Source organism: Symphalangus syndactylus, chromosome 10 (assembly GCF_028878055.3).
Source record: "Symphalangus syndactylus isolate Jambi chromosome 10, NHGRI_mSymSyn1-v2.1_pri, whole genome shotgun sequence".
Classification (NCBI taxonomy): Eukaryota; Metazoa; Chordata; class Mammalia; order Primates; family Hylobatidae; genus Symphalangus; species Symphalangus syndactylus.
In genome coordinates this window covers 23,860,747-23,883,854 of record NC_072432.2, presented here as the reverse complement: position 1 = coordinate 23,883,854, position 23,108 = coordinate 23,860,747, and the positions used below count along the sequence as shown (strand labels likewise).

The 23,108-nt window shown below is 39.9% G+C and overlaps 1 protein-coding gene across 8 annotated transcripts in view; it reads right to left on the bottom strand.

The window, feature by feature from the left end:
- The window catches only part of CACNB2 (calcium voltage-gated channel auxiliary subunit beta 2), a 403,231-nt gene that overhangs the window by 15,599 nt on the left and 364,524 nt on the right, over positions 1-23,108 (bottom strand). For 4 of the 8 annotated variants that reach the window (XM_055296693.2, XM_055296698.2, XM_055296697.2 and 1 more), the window contains 4 exons: positions 19,383-19,459; positions 11,280-11,413; positions 7,220-7,300; positions 6,667-6,725 (listed from right to left, as the gene is read on the bottom strand). In XM_055296693.2, the coding sequence (XP_055152668.2) occupies positions 6,667-6,725; positions 7,220-7,300; positions 11,280-11,413; positions 19,383-19,459 (351 nt within the window). Of the gene's footprint in view, positions 1-6,666; positions 6,726-7,219; positions 7,301-10,603; positions 10,666-11,118; positions 11,139-11,279; positions 11,414-19,382; positions 19,460-23,108 lie in introns of all 8 variants that reach the window. The other 4 variants (XM_055296695.2, XM_055296700.2, XM_055296699.2 and 1 more) reach the window with 2 other exon arrangements.

The following is a 23,108-nucleotide window of genomic DNA, read 5'->3' as shown; positions in this document are numbered from 1 at the left end:
TTAAGGGTCTGATTTTCTGAATTGAAAGGGTCCGGCACACAGGTTGAAAGATCCACACCAAGACATATTTTTATAAATTTCATAACACTGGGGACAAAGAGAAACCCATAAGCTTTCAGAGGAAAAAGACAGGTCCCAAAGGGTCAAGCACTAGAATGCTTTGTACTTCTCAAAGCAACAATGGAGGCCACAAGATAGTGGAGCAAAAAGCCTTCAAAATTTGGAGGGAAAACTATTTCAATCAGAATTCCATAACCATTTAAACTAGCAATTAAACAGAAAGGTTTGTAAACATGCAGGCTATTGAAGAAAACGTGTATGTACCCTTCCTAGGGAAATGGCTGGAGAAGGTTTTTGACTAAAATGACAGTAAAGCTGGAAAGAAATCAAGGGATCTGGGAAACAGGAGCTTCAACCCAAAAGAAAGGTGAAAGGAATCCCCAAGGATATAACACAGAATGTTCCAGAATGACACCCAGCACAGAAAGAAAGATCTAGACTACAGCAGGCTAGAATGTCCCAGAGAGATTCATACAGACAAATTAATTTTGGCTGGCTCCATATTTAATATTTATTGAAACTATGTAAATAATAGTCAAATGAACTATGTCATATAATGTGTGTGGTTTTTGTTTTTTTTTTTTAGACGGCATCTCACTGTCACCCAGGCTGGAGTGCAATGGTGTAATCATTGCTCACTGCAGCCTCAACCTCCCAGGTTCAAGTGATCCCCCTGGCTCAGCCTCCTGAGTAGCTGGGACTACAGGTGCATGCCACCACACCTAGCTAGTATTTTTTTTTTTTTTTTTTTTTTTTTATTGAAACAGGGCCTCATTATGTTGCCCAGGCTGGTCTCAAACTTCTGAGCTCAAGCAGTCCTCCTCTCTTAGCCTCCTGAAGTGCTGGGATTACAGGTATGAACCGCTGTGCCCAGCCTAATGTACTTTTTCTTGTGTATTTTCCTTGTGGTTTCCATGAGATAAACAACTTTTTATTTTATTTATTTTTTTAAGACAGAATCTCGCTGTGTCACCCAGGCTAGAATGCAATGGCATGATCTTGGCTCACTGTACCCTCCATTCCTGGGTTCAGGCGATTCTCCTGCCTCGACCTCCTGAGTAGCTGGGATTACAGGTGCCCACCACTGCACCCAGCTAATTTTTGTACTTTTAGTAGAAACAGGTTTCACCATGTTGGCCAGGCTGGTCTCAAACTCCTGGCCTCAAGTGATCTGCCTGCCTCAGCCTCCCAAAGTGCTGGGATTACAGGCGACAGCCACTGCGCCCAGCCTCAGGATTATTGATTTCTAGTAAGATTGTCCTGCAGAAGATTCTAGCAATGGTCTATTTTATCCCTATAGCAATTCAGTATGCATTCCAAACACTTCAGGGCTGATTGCTGACGTTTTGAAAGTCACTGAAGAAAAAAAAAAAAAGCCTGAATTTATCCCAGGTAGCTTTCCTTCTTGTTCTCAATTTCCTTGTTAATTTACCTGTCACCATCCTACCAGGTGAATCTGAAGATTGCTTTCTTTACATGACACAGTTGGTTACTGTGAATCCAGTTTTGAATGGGCTACTTTATTGCACACAACAGGAGAAGGAGGATGATTTATTTCTTCTTTGATCTGACACACTGACACTACTTAATAACCAGAATGTGATTCTGACAACCCCCCAGGGCTGCTGCAAATGAATTTAAGTGGGTTTCAGAAAAGGAAAAGGAATTCTTGACTACCTAGAACCTTTTGCATAACTAACATTTCCTTTCATATTTTCTCCTCTTGGGCTTAAACATTTTTGAAAAATAAATTTAGTTTATTTAATAGATGATTAAGGAATAATTCATTTTTTCCCTTTTAGAATGTCATATGTACATACACACCTGATGCTTTTGTTGAATTTTCATCCTCTACTGCTGTCTTCCCTTGCCAAAAGCAAAGACAGTCAATAATTCAGTTACTCTAGATGTCTTGCCATGGGTAAAAATGTTAAATTTGTACACAGCTTTTAAATTCCGCCTTATGGACTCGTTTCTTCCTCTGAGGACTGTTAAATGGGGACAACAGGGCTAGAATATAGAACCCCAGCTCTAAAAGTCAAGATAAGTCAAGACAGGTCTATTAATTAAACCATACAGAAGTTACTTCTGGCTAGAAATAACAGATACTTTAAGATATTTTGTTTATCTGTTTCTTAAATAAAACCAATCTGAGTGGCTGATACACTCTAACATGGGTACAAAATCCACCCTCTCTGGCTGGAATGTGTCTTCCAAATTCAAAACTTACTCAGGTTTAAGTACAAGTAGTAATCCAGGAAATTCCATCCCATTTCCCCATCTTTGGCATTTAGGAAAGGGCAGTGGGTTGACTCAGGCATGGAAAACACAGTGCCTTTGTTAGCAGAATTTTTTTTAGTGTTCAGGCTCATGTTGACAATTCCAAATTGTGATAAATGACAGAGCCAAGGGTAAAGAAACAAAACCTAAATGGAGCAGATTAGAGGTATGCCTTTTATACTTGGCCAGTGCCTAGTAGCCCTGGTCCAAGGTAAAGGTTCTATTTTCCTGTCACAAACTGGAAAATATTTCTTAAAGATACAGAAAATTTAAAAAATCTAATTAGGAATATTTGATTAGAAGACCTTGATTATAAAGTCTTTTCATACCTCGAAACTTATAATAGTTTTTGTTTTCCTCATTCTCTCTGTTCTTTGCCTGATCACTTTTTTTTTTTTTTTTTAGACAGAGTCTCACTCTGTTGCCCAGGCTGGAGTGCAGTGGCGCGATCTCAGCTCACTGCAACATCCGCCTCCTGGGTTCAAGCAACTCTCCTGCCTCAGCTTCCCAAGTAGCTGGGACTGCAGGCACCCGCCAACATGCCCAGCTAATTTTCGTATCTTTAGTAGAGACGAGGTTTCGCCATGTTGGCCAAGCTGGTCTCGAACACCTGACCTCGTCATCCACCCACCTTGGCCTCCCAAAGTGCTGGGATTACAGGCATGAGCCAGCATGCCCAGCCTGCTTGATCACCTACTAACAAGACTTGTCCTCCTATAAAAGTTTCCTTCCTGCCTTTGCCTCCCCTGCCAAAAGTCAATATAAATTAGAAATGGTTGTAGTAGTAGGTGTGGTCTAGAAAGAAAGTACCATAGTAAGAAATCTAAAAGAATCCTGAAACCAACAAATACTATCTATTGCAGCAGTCCCCAACCTTTTTGGCACCAGGGACCAGTTTCATTAAAGACAACTTTTCCATGGACCGGTTTGGTAGGATTGGGGAGATGGTTTTGAGATGATTCAGGCACATTACATTTATTGTGCACTTTCTTTCTATTATTATTACATTGGAATATATAATGAAATGATTATACAACTCACCATAATGTAGAATCAGTGGGAGCCCTGAGCTTGTTTTCCTGCAACTAGATGGTCCCTTCTGGGGTTGATGGGAGACAGTGAAAGAACACCAGGCGTTAGACTGTCCTTAGGAGCATGTAACCTAGATCCCTCGCATGCAGAGTTCACAGTAGAGTTTGTGCTCCTATGAGAATCTAATATGCCGCTGCTGATCTGACAAGAGGCTGAGCTCAGGCAGTAATGTGTGAGTGATGAGGAGTGGCTGTAAATACAGATGAAGCTTTGCGCACTCCCCTACCACTCACCCCCTGCTGTGTGGCCCCTAGCAGGCCATGGACCAGTACTGATCTGTGACCCGGGGGTTGGGGACTCCTGATCTATTGTAGTCGCGTTGTTAGGAGGGGAGGAGGAAAGGAATGTGGAGAAGAGAAGCACTGCATTTATCTGGTTAAAAATACAGAAATATACACTAGCCCTGTATGTTCCAGGTCCCCTGTAATAACCTGCTCTTAAACTTTGAGGTTTCCATTTTGGACTCTAGTCATGCCTTTGATGCTTCAGGAGCTGGCTTAACATTCAATGATGGCACCCATTAATTATTTGATTCAAGACTGCCTTTCAATAGACTTTAAGCTCCACAAAGCCAAGGCCCTTGTCTATTTTTGCTCCTCACAATGCCTGGCACATAGAATATACTCAATAAATACTTACTGAGGCAAGTCGAATAGTGACGGGGGAAGAGGAGGAGAAATAAAGGATTAAGTCCAAGCCCACTGGCGTGACGCACTACATATGACCCTTGGGTTTGTTACCAGTCACTCTTTACCCAGGTCCTTTAAGATCTGGGTGTGAGTTGCCTTACACGTAATGCTGTGTCATACCTCAAAGCCTTCACACACTATATACCATCTGCTGAACATACCCTTCTCTTCCCTGTAATCCATTTGGTCAAATCTTAGGCACCATTTAAAAACTCTTCCAGGTGTGGATGTCCTGAAGTTGGTGTTACTCACGCCTCCCTTTATGCTACCTGCACCTTGTGCATGCATATACCAAGTTGCCCTTTTACTTATATTCAGTGCTACTGCTACAGGTTTCAATTTGTGGTTTCCATGAGAGCTCTTCGTAGGCAGAGACTGGCTGGCTTCACCATCTCCGCATTTCTCTAGCAGAGAGTACGCAGCAGATGTTCATTCAAAATTCATCTGGCCACTGCTCAGGTGGAGTACTGCTCCAGGCACTGAGAACACAACAGTTCACAAAACATTCTCAAACCCTGCCCTCATGGAGTTTATCATCTAGTTATGGGAGAATGACAATAAACAAAAATGGTACTGGAAATACATAAAAGAGCACTGGAAAACAAAGGGAAAGGAGAGACACAGAACAAATGTGTGCGTGTGTATGTGTGCATACACGTACACACGTATACCAAGGAGAATATCTGAGGGAAAAGTGTTCCTAGCAGAAGGAACCACAAAGTGCCAAGGCCCTGAGGTGATCATGTAATCCATCTGTCTGGAACACTCAAAGAAGAGCAAGGGAGTAAGTACGGCAGGGTGAGAATGAGCGAAGGAAGAGCAGCAAGAGAAAATCTAGGTAAGGGCGTGTGGAAGAATAGACCATAGGAGGTCATGTAGGCCACTGTAGGACTTTGGTTTCTACTCAGAGGAAAAAAAGAAGTCACTGGATGGTTTTGAGTAAAGGAGTGGTGAGCACTAACTCACATCTTAACAGGGTCATGCAGCAGCTGACCTGAGCACAGACTTTAAGGGAACAACCACAGAAGCAAGGAGACAAGATGGGAGGCTGTTGCAACAATCCAGGGAAGAGATAAAGATGTCTCAGACCAAAATGGTGGCAGAGGATGTGTGAGAAGGGCTTCGATTCTGAATATATTTTGAAGATACAGACAACAGCATTTGCATGTGAAATATAAGAGAGAAAGTATAGTCAAGGATAATGACCTGGGCTGAAGGGTCTTGGGACGGGAAGACGAAGAAGCTATTAATTGAGATAGGGAAGACCATGGGAGGAGTAAGTTTTGGGGGAGGTTACATTTGAAAAGTCCATTAGACATCTTAGTAGTGATAATGAATAGGCAATTGTATACATGGGTCTAGAATTTAGAGGAAAGACTTGCAAAGGAATGGAATTTAAAAATCTGATGCTGAATGAAATCACTAAAGGAAAGTAGATCAAAGACATCATAGAGCTTAGCCCTGGGCTGTCCAAGATTTCCAGTTGATGAGGAAGTACCAGCAAAGGAGACAAAGGAGCAGTCAGTGTGACAGAAGGAAAACCAGGAAAGTGTGGTTCCAGAAACCAAGCAAATAAAGTATTTCAAAGAGGATGGAATAATCTACCATGTCAACTATTGTTCACGGTCAAGTAAGATTAGGGCTGAAAATTTATCCCTGGATTTAGCAATGTGAAGGTCATGGGTGATCTTGACATGACTAGTTTAGCTGAGTGGTGTGGGTGAAAACATAACTGGGGTAGGCTGAAGAAAGTGGAAGGAAAGCCAGTATACTCAATTCTTTCAAGGAATCTTCCTGTAAAGAAAAGAAAAAAAATGACACCCCTAGAGCAATATGAGGTCAAATGTGAGAGGAAGTAACATTTTTACATGGTGATGGAGTTTCCATTAGAACAGGAAATACTGATGAGGAGAGAGCAAAGGATGATTACGGCTGTGTATGGATACTTCTAGCAGAGAGGGGATGGGGAATGAGATCTAGTGCCCACGTGGTGGGTTGGCCCTTGCTGGGAACATAGTCATTGGAGATAAAACAGAGCATCCAGGCAAACATGCAACTCCACAGGTGGGGTTGTGGAAATGCCTGGATGTTCTCCTCCATTTGCCTCTATTTTCTCAATGACACGGAAGCAAGTCCACTGGGGGAGCGTGAGATGAGAAGGGGTTATCAGAGGTTTAAGGAGGGGGAGATGGCACAGAAGTCTTTTAGAAAAGAGAAAAAGTGAATGGAAGAGGGATATTTAGTGCGATGCCTGGGCAGCAATAGAGGGCCAGCTGACCATGAATTGAGGGTGAGACTGGCCAGTGGCGTCCTGCCCAAGGTCAGCTTATGGATGCAGGTACAGGAACTAGATATCAGGGGTTAAGGATGTATAAAGCAAATATGATAAATATTGATTGAATCAGATTAAGTTGAGTGAAACTTATTTCTTGTCATCATATAGACATCAGAGGGCCTTATTCTCTTGGAATCACATGCCTGACCCAGCAGGGTTTTGCCATCTTTAAGACAAAATCCACAAAACCCAGTATGCTGAAATACTCACCGCCCTTCAAACCTGTGTTTTAAAAAGTCAAACAGCGCTTTTTGCATCATATCTGTGACCTGCAATTGAGCAAGCAACAAATTAAGATATGACCAAAAAAAAACATTACTAATGATAATAAAACAATTTTACTTCTCTTAGGAACGCTTGAAAACCTGAGCTTCGCATTTGGAATGAGTAGCAATATGAGATTGCTGCATTTTTCGGCTTCTGAGTTCTGATGCAATGACAAACTGAGCTTATCATGATGTTTTAGTGACAAATAACATTGCAAGTGGTTTCAGTCGGTCTCCATTTGACACTATTTCCTGGACTGAGTACACTGCAGCTAGCAGAAATCTTCAAAGCAACTGTCAGGTAAACAAAACAGGAAAAGGACGAAGCAGTGTATACCACAGCTTGCAGAACAACATGCTTTGCTGCTGTGAGTTCTCTAAGCTCTACAACTGGCTCCTTAAGCTGTAAAATTCAGAGAGAGGGTCAGGAGTAGGAGGCAACATCACAAAGAAGTTCAGCATGCAAGTCAAGCATCCTGTGGAAGGCTGCTACCCACCTCATAGCCCTTCAGAGAAGGGCCCACTAGGACCACTGGTCGCATGGAAGGTACCACATCATACGGAGGAGTGTGCTCTGTCTGCAGAGAGAGGAGAGGCTTTTAGACATTTCACAGGCAGGTAGAACATAAATATTTTACGTATAAGGTACTCTTTCTGAACTCTGTAATACGAGGCACTGGCTTTCCAGACATTTTATTTTCCCCACTTGCCTCTTTTCTACATAAACCCAATCAAAGATTGGTGGGTTCATTTTCCTAAAGTTCCAAGTTACTGTTGTCTACAGTTTTCTTGCTCATCTCAAGAAATGCTCAGCCCTATTCGTTCCTGAAGCAAGAGATGCTGCTTTTGAACAAAAACTAGTTGATAGAACAAAGAGAAACATGCCTCATGCAAGATAGGTGCTTTAGGCTTGACTAGAAGTTAATATTGCTTTTCAGCTGTGTTTCAATTTTCTATAGAGTTGTAGTGATTAGACCTAACATGGTTAATTACAGAGGAAAGAAAGATTGCATTACCTTTGCAGCTTAGTTGTTTGTCTTACCTGTGTAAAACCTCATTTCAAAATATTGTAACTCTCACTACCAGTACTTTTTACCTAATCTCAAAATATAGTAACTCTCACTACTGTCAAAATTCTATTTTATTGTGAGAGTTTAAATGAGCATGCATGCTTATTTTAGTAAACAGTAATCATGATCCCTGATCACAGCTTAGTGATTAATGCTTTTGGATTTTTTGGTTTCTATACCTTGGTACTTCAAAGGTAAGGTTTATGTGTCTTCGAGGGAAGGTGATTAATGTATAATCATATATTCAACCATGCTATAGTGGTCTCAAAAGGTTCATTATCAATGTGCATATCTAATATGATTCTCAAAAGTAGTTTTCTGTCAGATAACTAATCACGTCTTTCTGCAGTAATTTCTTTCTTTTTAATAAGAGGGGAGGAGCTAAATTTTGTAGCAATTTCTAAAACTATCAACACTTTTCAGGTTAATTGCTTCAAATAAAATGGTTAAATAACATCTTTCCAAAAATTAGGTAACAGCTAATTGGTTTATATTAAAGTTGGCTCTTTTGATAGCATAAAATACTAAATTGACCCAAAAATGACTTTTTAAAAAAAATGCATAAGAGCGATATGGCCTTAGACACTGCGATAAGCAAATCATTGCTATATGAATCTTTCTGGCTAAGGAGTGTCAAAAACTATAACTTGAGAATCACACACACCAACAGAAAAATGTTCTGTAAACGATTTTAAGAATTCAGTACACTGATGTGCAGATATGAATGTCATTTTTGCATCTGCCCGTCACTCAAGAACATTTTATTGTTGCTCAAAATTGCCCATTACAAACTTTTCTGGCTTCATTTGAATTCACATTGCCTCAGGGGGGAATTAAAAAGCATTTCAAATTCAAAAGCTTCCATCTGAGATTTTGCCCGTAGTCACAGACGATATAATCAGAGGGGAGAAAAATATTACCATGACTATGCTGTCAAATTTCACTGCCTAAAATTTCACCTAGCATTCAGAATTAAATTTTAATTGACACAATCAAGGTAGAATACAGTTTTGAACAGAAAAAAAAAAGACAAACATAATACAGTGACAGCACACATACCACACAAGCACCACTCTAAAAGCAACCTAAAACATAGAAAACAATCTTCTCATTGCATCTCAGGGTGTTGTTTTGTTTTTGAATTCTACATTGATGTTAACCACATTATCAATAACATAAGAAGAATGAATACCAGTGCCGAAGGCATCATAAGCATATTTCTTCAGTTATTTCATTTATACCACCTGGGATCATACTGAAAATGTTTAGAAGCCAAGTCCTTATAACTATGCGGTGTAAGAACACCTTTTCCACCGTTGAAATTAGGAATGTAAATTTCCTGCATTTTAGTAATAGCTACCAAGAAATTTTATCTCAAGACTTTAATTCTGAAGTGGCCCAGTGTTTGATAGGTCTTTGGTTCCTTTGATCTATAACTGCCAACTAGCAAAAGGTCACCCATTGCTGGTAATCAATCAGCTTCTTAATAGGGTAGCTACAGAAATTACCTTATTTGATGGAATATTGGTGCTTTGTGCCCTGTGAAGAATGACACCATCATTTTTATCTACTCTTTCCTGTTAACCCTATTTAGCTTGATTTTTTTTTCATTTTTTTTTTTTTTTTTGAGACAGAGTTGTCTAGCTCTGTTGCCCAGGCTGGAGCGCAGTGGCACAGTCCCGGCTCACTGCAATCTCCGCCTTCCGGGTTCAAGCAATTCTTCTGCCTCAGCCTCCCAAGTAGCTGGGATTACAGGTGCCTGCCACCATGCCAGGCTAATTTTTTTGTATTTTTAGCAGAGACGAGGTTTCACCATGTTGGCCAGGCTGGTCTCAAACTCCTGACCACAGGTGATTCACCTGTCTCAGCCTCCTAAAGGGCTGGGATTACAGGTGTGAGCCATTGCGCCCTGCCTGCTCAATTTATTTAGTGAAAAAATTGGGATAAACGTTTTTCAAGTTTTAGAATTTAAAGGTAAGCAAACTTCAAAAACCTATCTTGACAAACATGGTTTTAGCTCACGTTCCTTCTCTGTCAAGGCCCGAATGTCTTAGCGATGCTGATTTTCTAAGCTTCTGAATGATGGACACTGTTAGTCACTTGGCTGCAAGCTTTAGCTATAACAAGAAGATCGGACCCCAGAGACGGGCCCACTGTTGTGGGTGAACATCAAGCTAAGGCTATATTAACATAAAAATCCAAGTGTTGCAATGTTTGCCCGGAGTGCTGAAGTTTTCCCTTATTAAAGTAATCATAATTGATTTAAAAAAAGCCAACTTTACAGTTCAGTATCTGACACCTCATTAATGAGTTGAGTTCCTCCACAAACCAAAATACTTGTTTGCAGAGGAAAAGTGTTCATTATGTGGAGAGTTTGGGGGCAGAGGATAGATAGACTTGACATCACATCTGCATGTGAGAATATATCCATGGTTTTGCCACATTTGGCAACATTAGTATGACTCTAAAAGACAGCATGGTAGCTGTGGAAACTGATGGGTAAAACAGGGAAAAAAAAAGGGAAATTTGTGGGAAGGGTAGTGGTCCTTAAAAAATAATGCTTTAAGGCTACAAAATGGGTGAGAGCAAACAGGCTTTGTCTGAAGTAACGAGAGTTCAGGAATACCCTACAGTTTTCATTTAGGGGACAAGCAGCCTCACTGTGTAGCATCTTGGATGGCCAATGGCAAAGGCTGTACGCATGACCACCGGCTGCACTGTCCATCTCATGGGTGAGTTGCTAAAATCTGACTGATGGAGAAGGCAAGAACATCGGGAGAATATTTATATATGACAATAGGAAAAACTCACAGTAAACCGCCAAAACAAGCCTGCAGTTTTCCACTGGTCTTGTTCATCTGCAGATTTTGCACCTAGTGGATTAGAAGTTTAAATACTGACTAAATTAAAACTTGAATACTTTTTTTTTTTAGTACAAGCTATGTATCTGGATATCATAAGTCAGAATTTAACAACTGCTTTAATATGTTTGATCATAAGTTAAATTTTTGGATAAAAGAAAGAGACAGACAGAATAAGCATGCACAATTTAGGTGCATTATATGGAGCTGTCGGTGTTTGACATCTTGAATGTTGAAACAAATTCCCTTGGTGGTAGATATTATTCCATCAAAAAGGATAAGTACTGTAATGGTGTTTTAACAGGTCACTCCCTGAATTTAGTTGGTTTGAAATGCATGAACTCAATTAGCTGTTGATAGGTTCTTTGCTTGGGACAGAAATGATTGTATTTAATACAACTGTGGGAATTAATGCTAATGATGCCAGTGGCAGGATAAACACAGCTTATGTCAATGTATACTTACCGATTTCTGCTTCTGCTTAGCTACAGCAGCATGGAAAAGAAACAAATAACAGAGCATGCACGTTATTGGCTTGTCAAAGGACGCAGACAGTCAACAGGACTAGAAATGTGACGCAGTGCAGTTGAGCAGGTGGACAATGGGAGCTTGGAAGTTAATGTTACCTTCTTAAAGAAGGGCATTCTTTTCTCTTTGGAGTGGGGTGACGTTACACTGTTTGCACTGGGTTTAGGGGAGCGGTGGTTTGCTGGAATATCATTTTCTTCTGCATCTAAGCCAGTAGCATCTATGTCTATAGCTATATACAGACAAACAATTCAAAAATCAGGTGGACAGGAGAGGAAAAATAGGTTATAAAGAAAATAAAATGAAAGCAAATAAAACTAACCATAGTAAAAAAAACTATCATGAGTGCTCAACACAGTACGCAAAAAAAATTAAATTTAAAGGTAAAGCATGTTAAGAATGCAAGGTAATCAAATCTAACGAAACTGAAAGATACACTTGTAATATTTTTGCTTGAATGAATCAGTTTCATACTAGACCTCTTGAATATTTTCAGAGAAACATTTTAAATCTGTAGTTTCAAATATAATGTTGATTTTCTCTATCAACTGTATAAAAGTGCAGTACAGAACATTTGACTTCATATCTTACAATATCTTAAACCAGCTTTGAGATAACAACTACTTTGAAAACCTTTATTATAGGTGAATGCAAAAGTAATTGCGGTTTTTGCACTGTTGGAATTTGCCATTTGATATTGGAATACATTCTTAAATAAATGTGGTTATGTTATATATCATTTTAATGAGCATTTCTCACTTTATGCGTTTTTGCTAATGACTTATTACTTGCTGTTTATGTTTATTTTAGACTATGGAAATGATGTCAGACAAAAAGCGAATTTGAGTGACTTTCTTATTCGAGTTCAAAATAGGTCGTAAAGCAGTGGAGACAACTTGCAATATCAACAATGCATTTGGCCCAGGAACTGCTAATGAACGTACAGTGCAGTGGTGGTTCAAGAAGCTTTGCAAAGGAGACAAGGGCCTTGAAGATGAGGAGCATAGTGGCTGACCATTGGAAGTTGACAACGACTACTTGAGAGCAGTCATCAAACTGATTCTCTTATGACTACACGAGAAGTTGCTGAAGAATTCAACATCAACCATTCTACGGTCGTTCTGCATTTGAAGCAAATTGGAAAGGTGAAAAAACTCGCTAAGTGGGTGCCTCATGAGCCGAGCAAAAAAAAAATTGTTGTGTGGAAGCGTCGTCTTCTCTTATTCTATGCAATAACAATGAACCATTTCTCGGTCGGGTTGTGACGTGCGACGAAAACTGAATTTTATATGACAATCAGTGACAACCAGCTCAGCTGTTGGACTGAGAAGCTCCAAAGCCAAAATTGCAAAAAAAAAAAAAAAAAAAAAAAAAAAAAAAAAAAAAAAAGCTCCTGGTCACTGTTTGGTGGGCTGCTGCTGGTCTGATCCACTATAGCTTTCTGAATCCCAGCAAAAACATTACATCTGAGAAGTATGTTCAGCAGATTGATGAGATGCACTGAAAACTGCAATGCCTGCAGCCGGCATCGCTCAACAGAAAGGGCCCAATTCTTCTCCATGGCAACGCCCAGCTGCACATCACACAACTGGCGCTTCAAAAGTTGAATGAATTGGGCTACGAAGTTTTGCCTCATCCGTCATATTCACATGACCTCTCGCCAACTGACTATCACTTCTTCAAGTATCTCGACAACTTTTTGCAAAGAAAATGCTTCCACAACCAGCAGGATGAAGAAAGTGCTTTCCCAGAGTTTGCCGAATCCCAAAGCACGGAGTTTTACGCTACAGGAATAAACAAACTTATTTCTCATTGGCAAAAATGTGTTGATTGTAATGTTTCCTATTTTGATTAATAAAGATGTATTTAGGCCTAGTTCTGATTTAAAATCCATGGTCCGAAACCGCAATTACATTTGCACCAACAATACAACGTGCAAAAGAAAAGATTTTTCTTTTTGCAGATTTTGTGTAAAAATAAGGACAGTGTGAAAAGTTTCACGAAAATTGCAACAGACATTTGAGGGAAAGAGAGAATGGAAAATTCTCAATCCGGTCAATGCAAAGGAGTCATACACAAGGCCAGTGATTCAGGGAGGGCTCCGGGAAGGTCATGATTAAAATGATTTTAGGCTGATGAAGACTAACGAGAAAACACTGGGTCCCAAGATATCCGAATGAAATCAGTCTAATAAAATGACATTGGAAGACTTCTGGTGACTTATGCAAAGCCACTGGGTTTAACAAAAGAGGCAGAGTGGAAGCGCACAAGGACCCACGAGGATATGCCACTGGTTTCCTCATCTGTAAAATGAAGGGTTTAGCTTTGTTGCTTGACCTGCTTTTACTTTTCCCATCGTTCCACCTGAAAATACAGTACTTAAAAAGTGTTACAAGAAAAAAAGATGCATAATCTCACTTCAAATTTTACAAAATGCTTCCACATGCAATCGAAATAGCTACAGAATTTTATCAACTGCAGAATCAGAGATGGAAATAAAGATGAACTTCAAGGCTCTTATTTTTAAGATTAAAAAACTCAAAATTTAAGGGACTTGTTCTTGGCAAAACTCAGCAGTCAGGATTCAGACCTACTCCTCCTGCGTAAGTCAGTCTATAGCCCTCCGTATACTACACTGCCCACCTAAGTGAGTCTGCAACCGTCCCTATACCACACTGCCCATCCAGGCGAAGTCCCTTTTCAATCTGGGTGCCCTCTTTCAGTTCCCTTCACATCCTGAGTGGGGTCATGTCCTTGGTGTCAGGAGTCAGGATGACATCATAGAGCTGGGCTAGCTAGAAAATTATTCTATGGTTAAGAATCAGTCAAGGAGAAGAAAAAAAATTTACTCACCCCAGGAAAGCGTCATATTATACATGTTAGCTCTCTAACAAAAACCACAGTACATTTAGATTGAAGGAAGGAACAAATTACCAGTTTGAAATAACAGACAGCTTGGTGTTACAATACAGCTACCATTCCCTGTGATACACAAGCTGAACTGCTCACAGCAGCTTCTGCTAACCTTTTCAAAGGATGGAAGATCATCTGACAGGCATTACATTATTTTTCAGTTTTGAAGTTGTTATGAATATTAAATGAACCAGGCTTTTGAAAACTAGGATCTCTTATTTAATTATTCCTTTTCATTTGATGAGGTAGGAAACCTGTGATGGAGTGAATAACTGCCATTGTTTGTACACTATTACAAATAATCAGCTATTGCTTGCATAATGCAGGAGGTATGATTTTCTATCAAAAGAAGGTAATAATGGACTGAATTAATTCCAAATAGGTAGACTTAACATAGGAAGTATGTCTTCCTCTTTGCCGTATCTATGCATACTGATGTGCTAAAAGGTTTAGCATGTGGTATGTAGAGAAAACATAAAATGTGCCTAGGGCTTTATCCAGTGCTGACTTTTATACCATCCTATAGCTAATCCTTTGTTCATATGTGAAAGTTTCCTTATGGGGCTTATTGAATGGCATAAGCCAGGAAAGAGTCTCAGCAAAGTCTTCAGGAATGGTTTTCCTTGAATCTCAACTCAAGCAGCATGTTGTTAGCGCTTTCCTGGATATGAAGGACAAGATCTGGGTCAGGATTTCATTATTCCTACAATACATGTTAACCAAAATCAAGTTTCCTTGCTGGTGGTAAATTCCCACATGTTTTATCTTTCTCATCTTTTATTGGGCTTATAAAGACCACATTCAAGGGACAGTACCCTTTGAGGGCTTTTCTAAAATGAAGATAACCAGCTGGATGTCAGAATTTACAGGACCCTTGGATGGTCAAGTTCATGAGTTGGATTTTGTGATTTGGCCATTGAATCTAGCCTGCTGTGATCATCAGGTGTATTTTTGTTTCTTAAAGAAAGAGTGAGCCGGGCGCGGCGGCTCACACCTGTAATCCCAGCACTTTGGGAGGCTGAGGCGGGTGGATCACGAGGTCAGGAGATCAAGACTACGGTGAAACCCCGTCTCTACTAAAAATACAAAAAATTAGCTGGGCACAGTGGCGGGCGCCTGTAGTCCCAGCTGCTCGGGAGGCTGAGGCAGGAGAATGAGCCGAGATCACGCCACTGCACTCCAGCCTGGGCGACAGAGCGAGACTCCGCCTCAAAAAAAAAAAAGAAAGAGTGAGGCTGGGCATGGTGGCTCATGCCTGTAATCCCAGCAGTTTGGGAGGCTATGGTGGGCGGATCCCCTGATGTCAGGAGTTCGAGACCAGCCTGACCAACATGGTAAAACCCTATCTCTACTAACAATACAAAAATTAGCCAGGTGTGGTGGCCGGTGCCTGTAATCTCAACTATTTGGGACACTGAGGTGGGAGAATCACTTGAACCTGGGAGGTGGAAGTTGCAGTGAGCTGAGATTGTGCCACTGCACTCCAGCCTGGGTGACAGTGAGACTCCATCTCAAAAAAAAATAAAGAAAGAGTGGAAACGTGTACATCTTTGGCTGCAACGTTGCCCAGGTGTTTGGCTTTCCACACACATAGCCTGAGTCAGGTTTGAAATTTACCTGTATCTGGACATGACGGCTGTAAATCCCAAATTGAGAACTTTCTATAATGTACTAGTTCTGACATTTGGTTAACTCAGGTCTAGAAACATCTGAGTTCATTCTGAAATATGTAGAATTCTGAAACATGTGGTCACTTTCAAAACATATTAAAGAAACTTACCAAGGCAGTTAAGAAGCATTTTCAAATCTGTTCAGCTACATATATTTTATTAGACTCAGATGGTTCTCCTTTTAATGAGAGATGTTACTCTTTTTAAATTTCATACTTACATTTCCATACTTTAGCAGACATTAGTATTTACTTGGAAAGAACTGCTTTCATATATTTGAAAAGTCTCATTCTTCCTCACTGGCATGCATATATTATTATTAGTGATAGAGAGCCTTGGGAACATTTTTTCTGTCTATCTATTTATTTGAGACAGGGTCTCCCTCTGTGGCCCAGGCTGCAGTGCAGTGACATAATCATGGCTCACTGCAGCCTCAACCTCCTGGACTCAAGCGAACCTCCTACCTCAGCCTCCCAAGTAGCTGGGACTACAGGTGTACACCACCATACCCAGCTAATTTTTTTGTTTGTTTAGAAATGGGGTCTCACTACATTGTCCAGGCTGGTCTTGAACTCCTGGGCTCAAGTGATCCTCCTGCCTCAGCCTCCCAAAGTGCTGGGATTATGGGTGTAAGCCACGGCAACCAGAACATCTTTTTGAAATTTAAGTTTTTGTGTTAAAGGCTTGGGTCAAGTTAAGCAGAGCTTGGGGTTGAGACATATGTACACACGTGTGTGTGGGTGCGATGTATGTGTTCTGCAACTGGCTATGACACCCATGCCCAGATGTCAAGTGGGAAATTTTCCAAGTTCTTGACAGCATCCAAGCATATATACTTTAGGCAGATACTTATATTCTTTGGTCTGGCAATGAGGGAGGAGAATAATAGATGGGACCTTTGGAAACAAGATGAAAATGATCATTGCAGGCCCATCCACACTTGATAATTGGAGCAGTTGTGCCTGGAGGTGGATTTGGAGAACTTCTCTTTAGAGCTTTCTGAAATTTTCCTTTAAATCAGTTGAGCTATTGATATAAAAATTGTCTCAGAGTTCTAATATGCTTATTATACCTTTTGTAGTTGGTTATAGCTCCAAGTGACTCAGTCACCAGAAAAGTCACTTGAAAGTTGGTGTATCTCTACAAAACCTTGGTGAACATTTAAATCACCTTTTTAAATATTACAGTCTTCATGGAACTTTACTTTTAGTAATGTCAAACATCTGCCTACAAAATGGAATGTTATTTTACATGTATACTAAGTTGTTCTTCAAAATGCATGCACCTCCTTTCACTACACAGACGGTCCTTGACATACACTGGTTCAAGTTAAGATTGTGCAAGTTTATTATGAATTTTTCAGGACATAATCGCATCAGAAGTCAAGGTCTGAACTTTACGATGGTTCAACTTACTGGGTCTGTCCACATGTTAAGTGCATTTTGAGTTCCAATATTTTCTATTTATGATGGGTTTAGTGAGGTGTAACTCAGTCATAAGTGGGGGAGCATCTGTGTTGCCAAAACCACTGGAGGGCTACAATATGGCTGGAGGGAATGGAAGAATTTTTCTGGTATATAGAAAGAAGTGAGGCTGACATTTGCAGGCAGAACTGCTGCTTTATCGCAAGGTGACACAGTCTTTTTCCACTTTAAGAGCCTAGTAGCAGTCCCTGGAAATCACTGAAATCATCTTTGAGATATATAAGAAGAGTGTAAGCTTTATGTAGGAATCCCTGCAACTTCACACATTTGAGAAGGAGCAGGATAGGCCTCCCTTCCTCTGTGGATTCAGGGGCTCCGTAATTATCAAGGGAAGGTATAAGCTTCACATAATACCTACAGGGGCTTTCATTTTCATTTCATGCATACTATTTTACTTAATTTTGAGCATCTTAGAATTACTTGCTTCAAGTTGTAAGTAGATAGTTTTTGAAATTAATTTGCTTCCTAAAGCAATTCATTTATTGTGCTCAGATTTTGCTCACTTAAAAAGTCCTATATTCTGTGTAGAACTTGTAATTCTATATAAACAGGAGAACAATGGTTTGAATTGCAAAAATAGCCCATGATCAGTATCTTAGTTTGCCAATGGCTGGGCATGGTGGCTCACGCCTGTCATCCCAGCAGTTTGGGAGGCTGAGGAGGAGGATCCCTTGAACCCAGGAGTTTCAAGACCAGCCTGGGCAACATAGTGAAACCCCTTCTCTTAAAAAAAAAAATCCTATAGTTTTTGCTAAGAAGTCCCTGATTGGTCTCTAAAGGCCACCACCATTCAGGAATAAAGCTGATCATTAGTAATAGAGAAATCTTGTCCTTAAAGCACATCAGTCACTGTGTGACTAGTTCCTTGATTTCTGCATAGTTGTACAACTCTCTGTTTTTTATCTCTTCCCATTTCCAGCTTTCTAGAAATCACACGCAGTATCATTTTGCTGAAACACCCTGGCAGTCAACCTTTACAATCTTACTCTGACTCCCAATTACAATTCTCTTAGCAAACTAAGATACTGATCATGGGCTTTTTTTGCAATTCAAATCATTAGTCTCCTGTCTATATAGAATTCCATGTACTACACAGTATAAGAGACTTCCCAGATTTAGCAAATATAAATGCAATATAAATTTGAATTGTAAACAATGTTTTAGTATAAGTATGTTCCGTACATTTTTAGTGTAAGTATGCCCCATGCGATATGTACTTAAACTAGTAAATTATGGTTTATCTGAAATTCAAATTTAAGTAGGTGTGCTTTATTTTATCCAGCAACCATTAGGATGAACCCACTGCTTTGGAAAGAAAACAGTAATTACTCTTCCCACACACATTTTCATCTTTTTTCTATACTTCTTGTCTGTGTCTTCCACAGAACTTTTCTGATAGGGCCCATGGCAGGCCAATCCTCTATCTTCACTTTACTCTGTGTTCCTTACCTTTCTAAAGTTTTTATCCTTCTATGTAATGTTAAGGTTATATCTCACATTGTGCTATGGTTGTTGGCAAGTATTCACCCATTTACTGCCCACGACAAGCACCATGACAGGAAGTAGGGATTAAAGATTAAATATGGCTGGGTGCAGTGGCTCACACCTGTAAACCCAGCACTTTGGGAGGCTGAAGCAGGTGGATCACTTGAACTCAGGAGTTCGAGACCAGCCTGGGCAACACTGTGAAACTCCATCTCTACAAAAAATACAAAAATTAGCCGGGCATGGTGGTGTGCACCTGTAGTCCCAGCTACTTGGGAAGCGGAGGTGAGAGGATCGTTTGAGCTCTGGAGGCAGAGGTGCAGTGAGCCGAGATCGTGCCACTGCACTCCAGCCTGGGCAACAGAGCGAGACTCTGTCTCAAAAAAAAAAAAAAAGTTAAATACATTAATCATTTTGATCATCTACAGCAATGTAGAATAAACACTTTGACATACTTTTTTTTCCAGCCAGAAAAAAACATTTCCCCATATTGTTTGTAACTCCAAAAGGGCATGCTGTCTTCTGATTCCTTTTAACGTCTGTAGGGTTAACATAGTGATTGAGTGTATATGTAAATTCACAAAACTGGATAGGGCTGGGGAAAGCATGAAATGCAGTATGTATTATTCAGCATTTATCACCTACTTACCAGACGATGGAGGTGTTGATTTTCTGGAACTAGGTACTATGTCACCCAAACTGGATGATGAATTTCCTCCTGATTTACTGGAGTAAAGCAAAAATTCCTATTAAATCTGACACTTATTTCACATCCTCAAACATTTATATTATTCAGTAAACATAATTACGTTTTTATTCAACTTTAAATTTATCTTTCATTTAAGGAGGAAAACAATATTTCCCAGTGGAGATTCCTAGAGTATTTGAAATAGCCACATGATGGTCTCTGATTTCAAATTCAAGGTTTAATTTTAAAAGGCCCTGAGAGAATGGAAGAGAACCAGTGTAATTTCTGCAGCTCCCAAGTTACTTGCCCAGATCACAGACAGCGAAACAGCACAGATTTATTTTACTTTTTATTTTAGAGACCCTCAGAGGCGATGCATAGAACCTTAAGGCTAACACCCAAGATTAATATTTCCTTCTTGTTTGGTTGCAGCTCCTCTGTTTTAGGCTGGTTTTATTAATAGTACGCGAAGATTGAAAGCACTCATGCTTTTATGAGCAATCTATCAAAGAACAACAGAGCATATGAAAACTTGCCAGCCACTAAAAGACACATGAAGGAACACGACTAAACAGAATATGATATGATGTAGCCATCAGATAGTACCCAGAATACTTCTCAAGCATGACTCACATGGAGAATGAAACGTGGTTAATTTAGGAATGATTTGAAGATCATACATTTCCGAACTACCAAATTCGAAAGTTTGATATAAGATATACTTCAGTGTCTCAGAAACATTGGAGTTAATATTAGAACAACAGCATTTGTGTTTTTCACCAGCCTACTGGCATGCTAAATAATATGTTACTGAATGACCCCTCTCTCAGATGAAGATGAGAAGAACATTTTACATTTGGGCAAAATGATCTCACTGCCTAATGTTCATTATTATGGCCGAGCTAGGGTCTAGTTGAAAGAATTTGCTACAGTGTTTATGCATCAAAGGGCAATATTTACTTATGTAAATATTAATATGGAAATAAAAGTTTTATTAAAGTATCAGTAACAGGCTGAATGTTATTGCTACTGTTCTAGCATTTTAATGCATAAACATCAAAAACTTTATTAGGCAATTAGCAGGAGGGTTGTATATCTTTTTAAGGTTCTTAAGAGATACTCAAATATATTTAATAAGGGCATCAGACAGTATGTGAAATTAATGACAAGTGATATTTATAGAAGCAGTTTCTGGCAGTTATACAAGGACCTATTACCAAGACCAAAACTTTTTTTCCCCAGAAGTTTTTTTTTTTTTCTAAAGTATTAAGTCTAATTTCAGTTTAAGTTCATGGGTTTTATATTCCCTTTGAAATTTAGTAACAGCCAAAATATTATTTGAGTTATGTAAAATTGTAACAAATACTGCAAATGGTGACAATGACCAGGATGCAGATTTGTCCTTGACTTTTAATTCTATTAGAATGCCAAGTTCTTGAACTGTACCCCAATTCCATTTCCATTGAGTTCTGTCAATTTTTATAATTTCTGTATCAGAGTTTTTAAAGACTGCCAGATTCTGGTTATGTCCTCAGAACAAAACTACATTTAAAATGTTAGGAGACACCGGGCACAGTGGCTCACACCTGTAATCCCAACACTCTGGGAGGCCAAGGTGGGTGGATCACCTGAGGTCGGGAGTTTGAGACCAGCCTGGCCAACACAGTGAAACCCTGTCTCTACTAAAAATACAAAAATTAGCTGGGTGTGGTGGCTCGTGCCTGTAACCCCAGCCACTTGGGAGGCTGAGGCAGGAGAATCGCTTGAACCGGGGAGGCAGAAGTTGCAGTGAGCTGAGGTTGTGCCACTGCACTCCAGCCTGGGTGACAGAGCGAAGCTCTGTCTCACACACACAACACACACACACACACACACACACACACACAAATGTAAAAACCTGTGAAAGCAAGTAAAAGTATTTTCACATACTTAGGCAAAATTTTGGGCCAAAATAAAATGAAGAAAACCAAAGGAAAACATATATGGCTGTAAGAAAAGGTCATCTAGTTCTCTGGAGTAAGTTCGGAGATGTTGCATTCCCTCAAATATGGATAACTCAGAGTCCTAAGGGAAAAAATGCAAGAGCAAAACAACGTATCTAATATAGTAAATAATAACAGATGGCAATAACCATTTGTCCTGGGCTTGCTGTGCCAGGCAAGACCTGGCTCCTTAATCTGCAGTACAGCATGGAAGTCTGTACAGCATGGAGGTCAGGCTGCCATCTTGGTTCTGACGCTTACTAGCTCTGCAACCTCGGTCAAGTTCCCTAACTTCTCTTAACTTGTTTTCTCATCTGTGACCTGTAAGATCTAATACCCACTGCTCCCACAGGTCCTTATAAAGACGACTGGAGCACTAATGTTAGCCTAGGCAAGCCCATTTGGGAGACACAGGAGACTACATTTCTGTAACAATTTTGGGAAAAATTTCTACTCCCTTTGAAGTTGTTCTCATTTCTCAGTTTCTATATGAAGAGGCAAAGAAAGACACACAAGGCTGCCTTGGCAAAAATCCATCCCAAATTTTCCAAAATGCATTCTACAAAACACTGTTCCTAAGACATGAACCAGCGGAGTTTTTATGAGAAAGCAATTTTAGTAAATACTATACTTAAAACAATTCCCATTCCACCAGAGATTCACAGTGTATGTGAGGACATTAAAAGGCTATAACAAATCCTAAAGTAACTTTCTATTACCTAGAACTATCCTAAATTTATTTCATCTTAGAACCCCTTTCTCAAGTGATTTGACAAGAAAATTCTGAAAAATGCTGAATTGTCCTAACTAAAAACAAAACGCCCCCCAGCTGGGATAACTTCAAACCTCAACAAACTATATACTACCTAGTTGATAGGAGCAATGTCTACACCCTATTAAAACACAGTTTTTCCATATAAGGTGATTCTTTTTTTGTTTGTTTTTTCAGACAGTTTCACCGTCACCCAGGTTGGAACATGATCTCGGCTCACTGCAACCTCCGCCTTCCAAGTTGAAGTGATTCTCATACGTCAGGCTCCGGAGTAGCTGGGGTTACAGGTGTGCGCCACCATGCCCAGCTAGTTTTGTATTTTTAGTTGGATGGGGTTTCACCATATTGGCCAGGCTGGTCTTGAACTCCTGGCCTCAAGCAATCCACCTGCTTTGGCCTCCCAAAGTGCTGGGATTACAGGCATGAGCCACCGTGCCTGGCCATAAGGTTTCATTAACTAGTATTATGATACCATTTTCAGTACAGAGGGTAGGAAAACACAAAATAAGGCCAATGGAACATTAAGGATTGAAAGAATACTATCGGGTCTTCAAACACCCTGCAGGCAAAATGCACATGCGCTGTTCATCTACATGTCTCTTTTTTCTCATTAAGAAATGCATTTTCAACAAAAGTTTAATATTTAATATTGCATATCAAAATATGCATTATACATATGTTGGTCTAATGAATAATTTACTGCTGCTAATGATAATGATAACTCAGAGTAAAGTATTTTAATCCTAAGAGGGTTATCTTCACAGGCAACTTTTTTTTCTTTTTTTACTTTTAGTTTCGGGGTACATGTCCAGGTTTTTACACAGGTAAACTGCATGTCACAGGGGTTTGGTGTACAGATTATTTTGTCACCCAGATAATGAACATAATGCCCCAGGAGGTGGTTTTTCTGGTCCTCACCCTCCTCCCATCCTC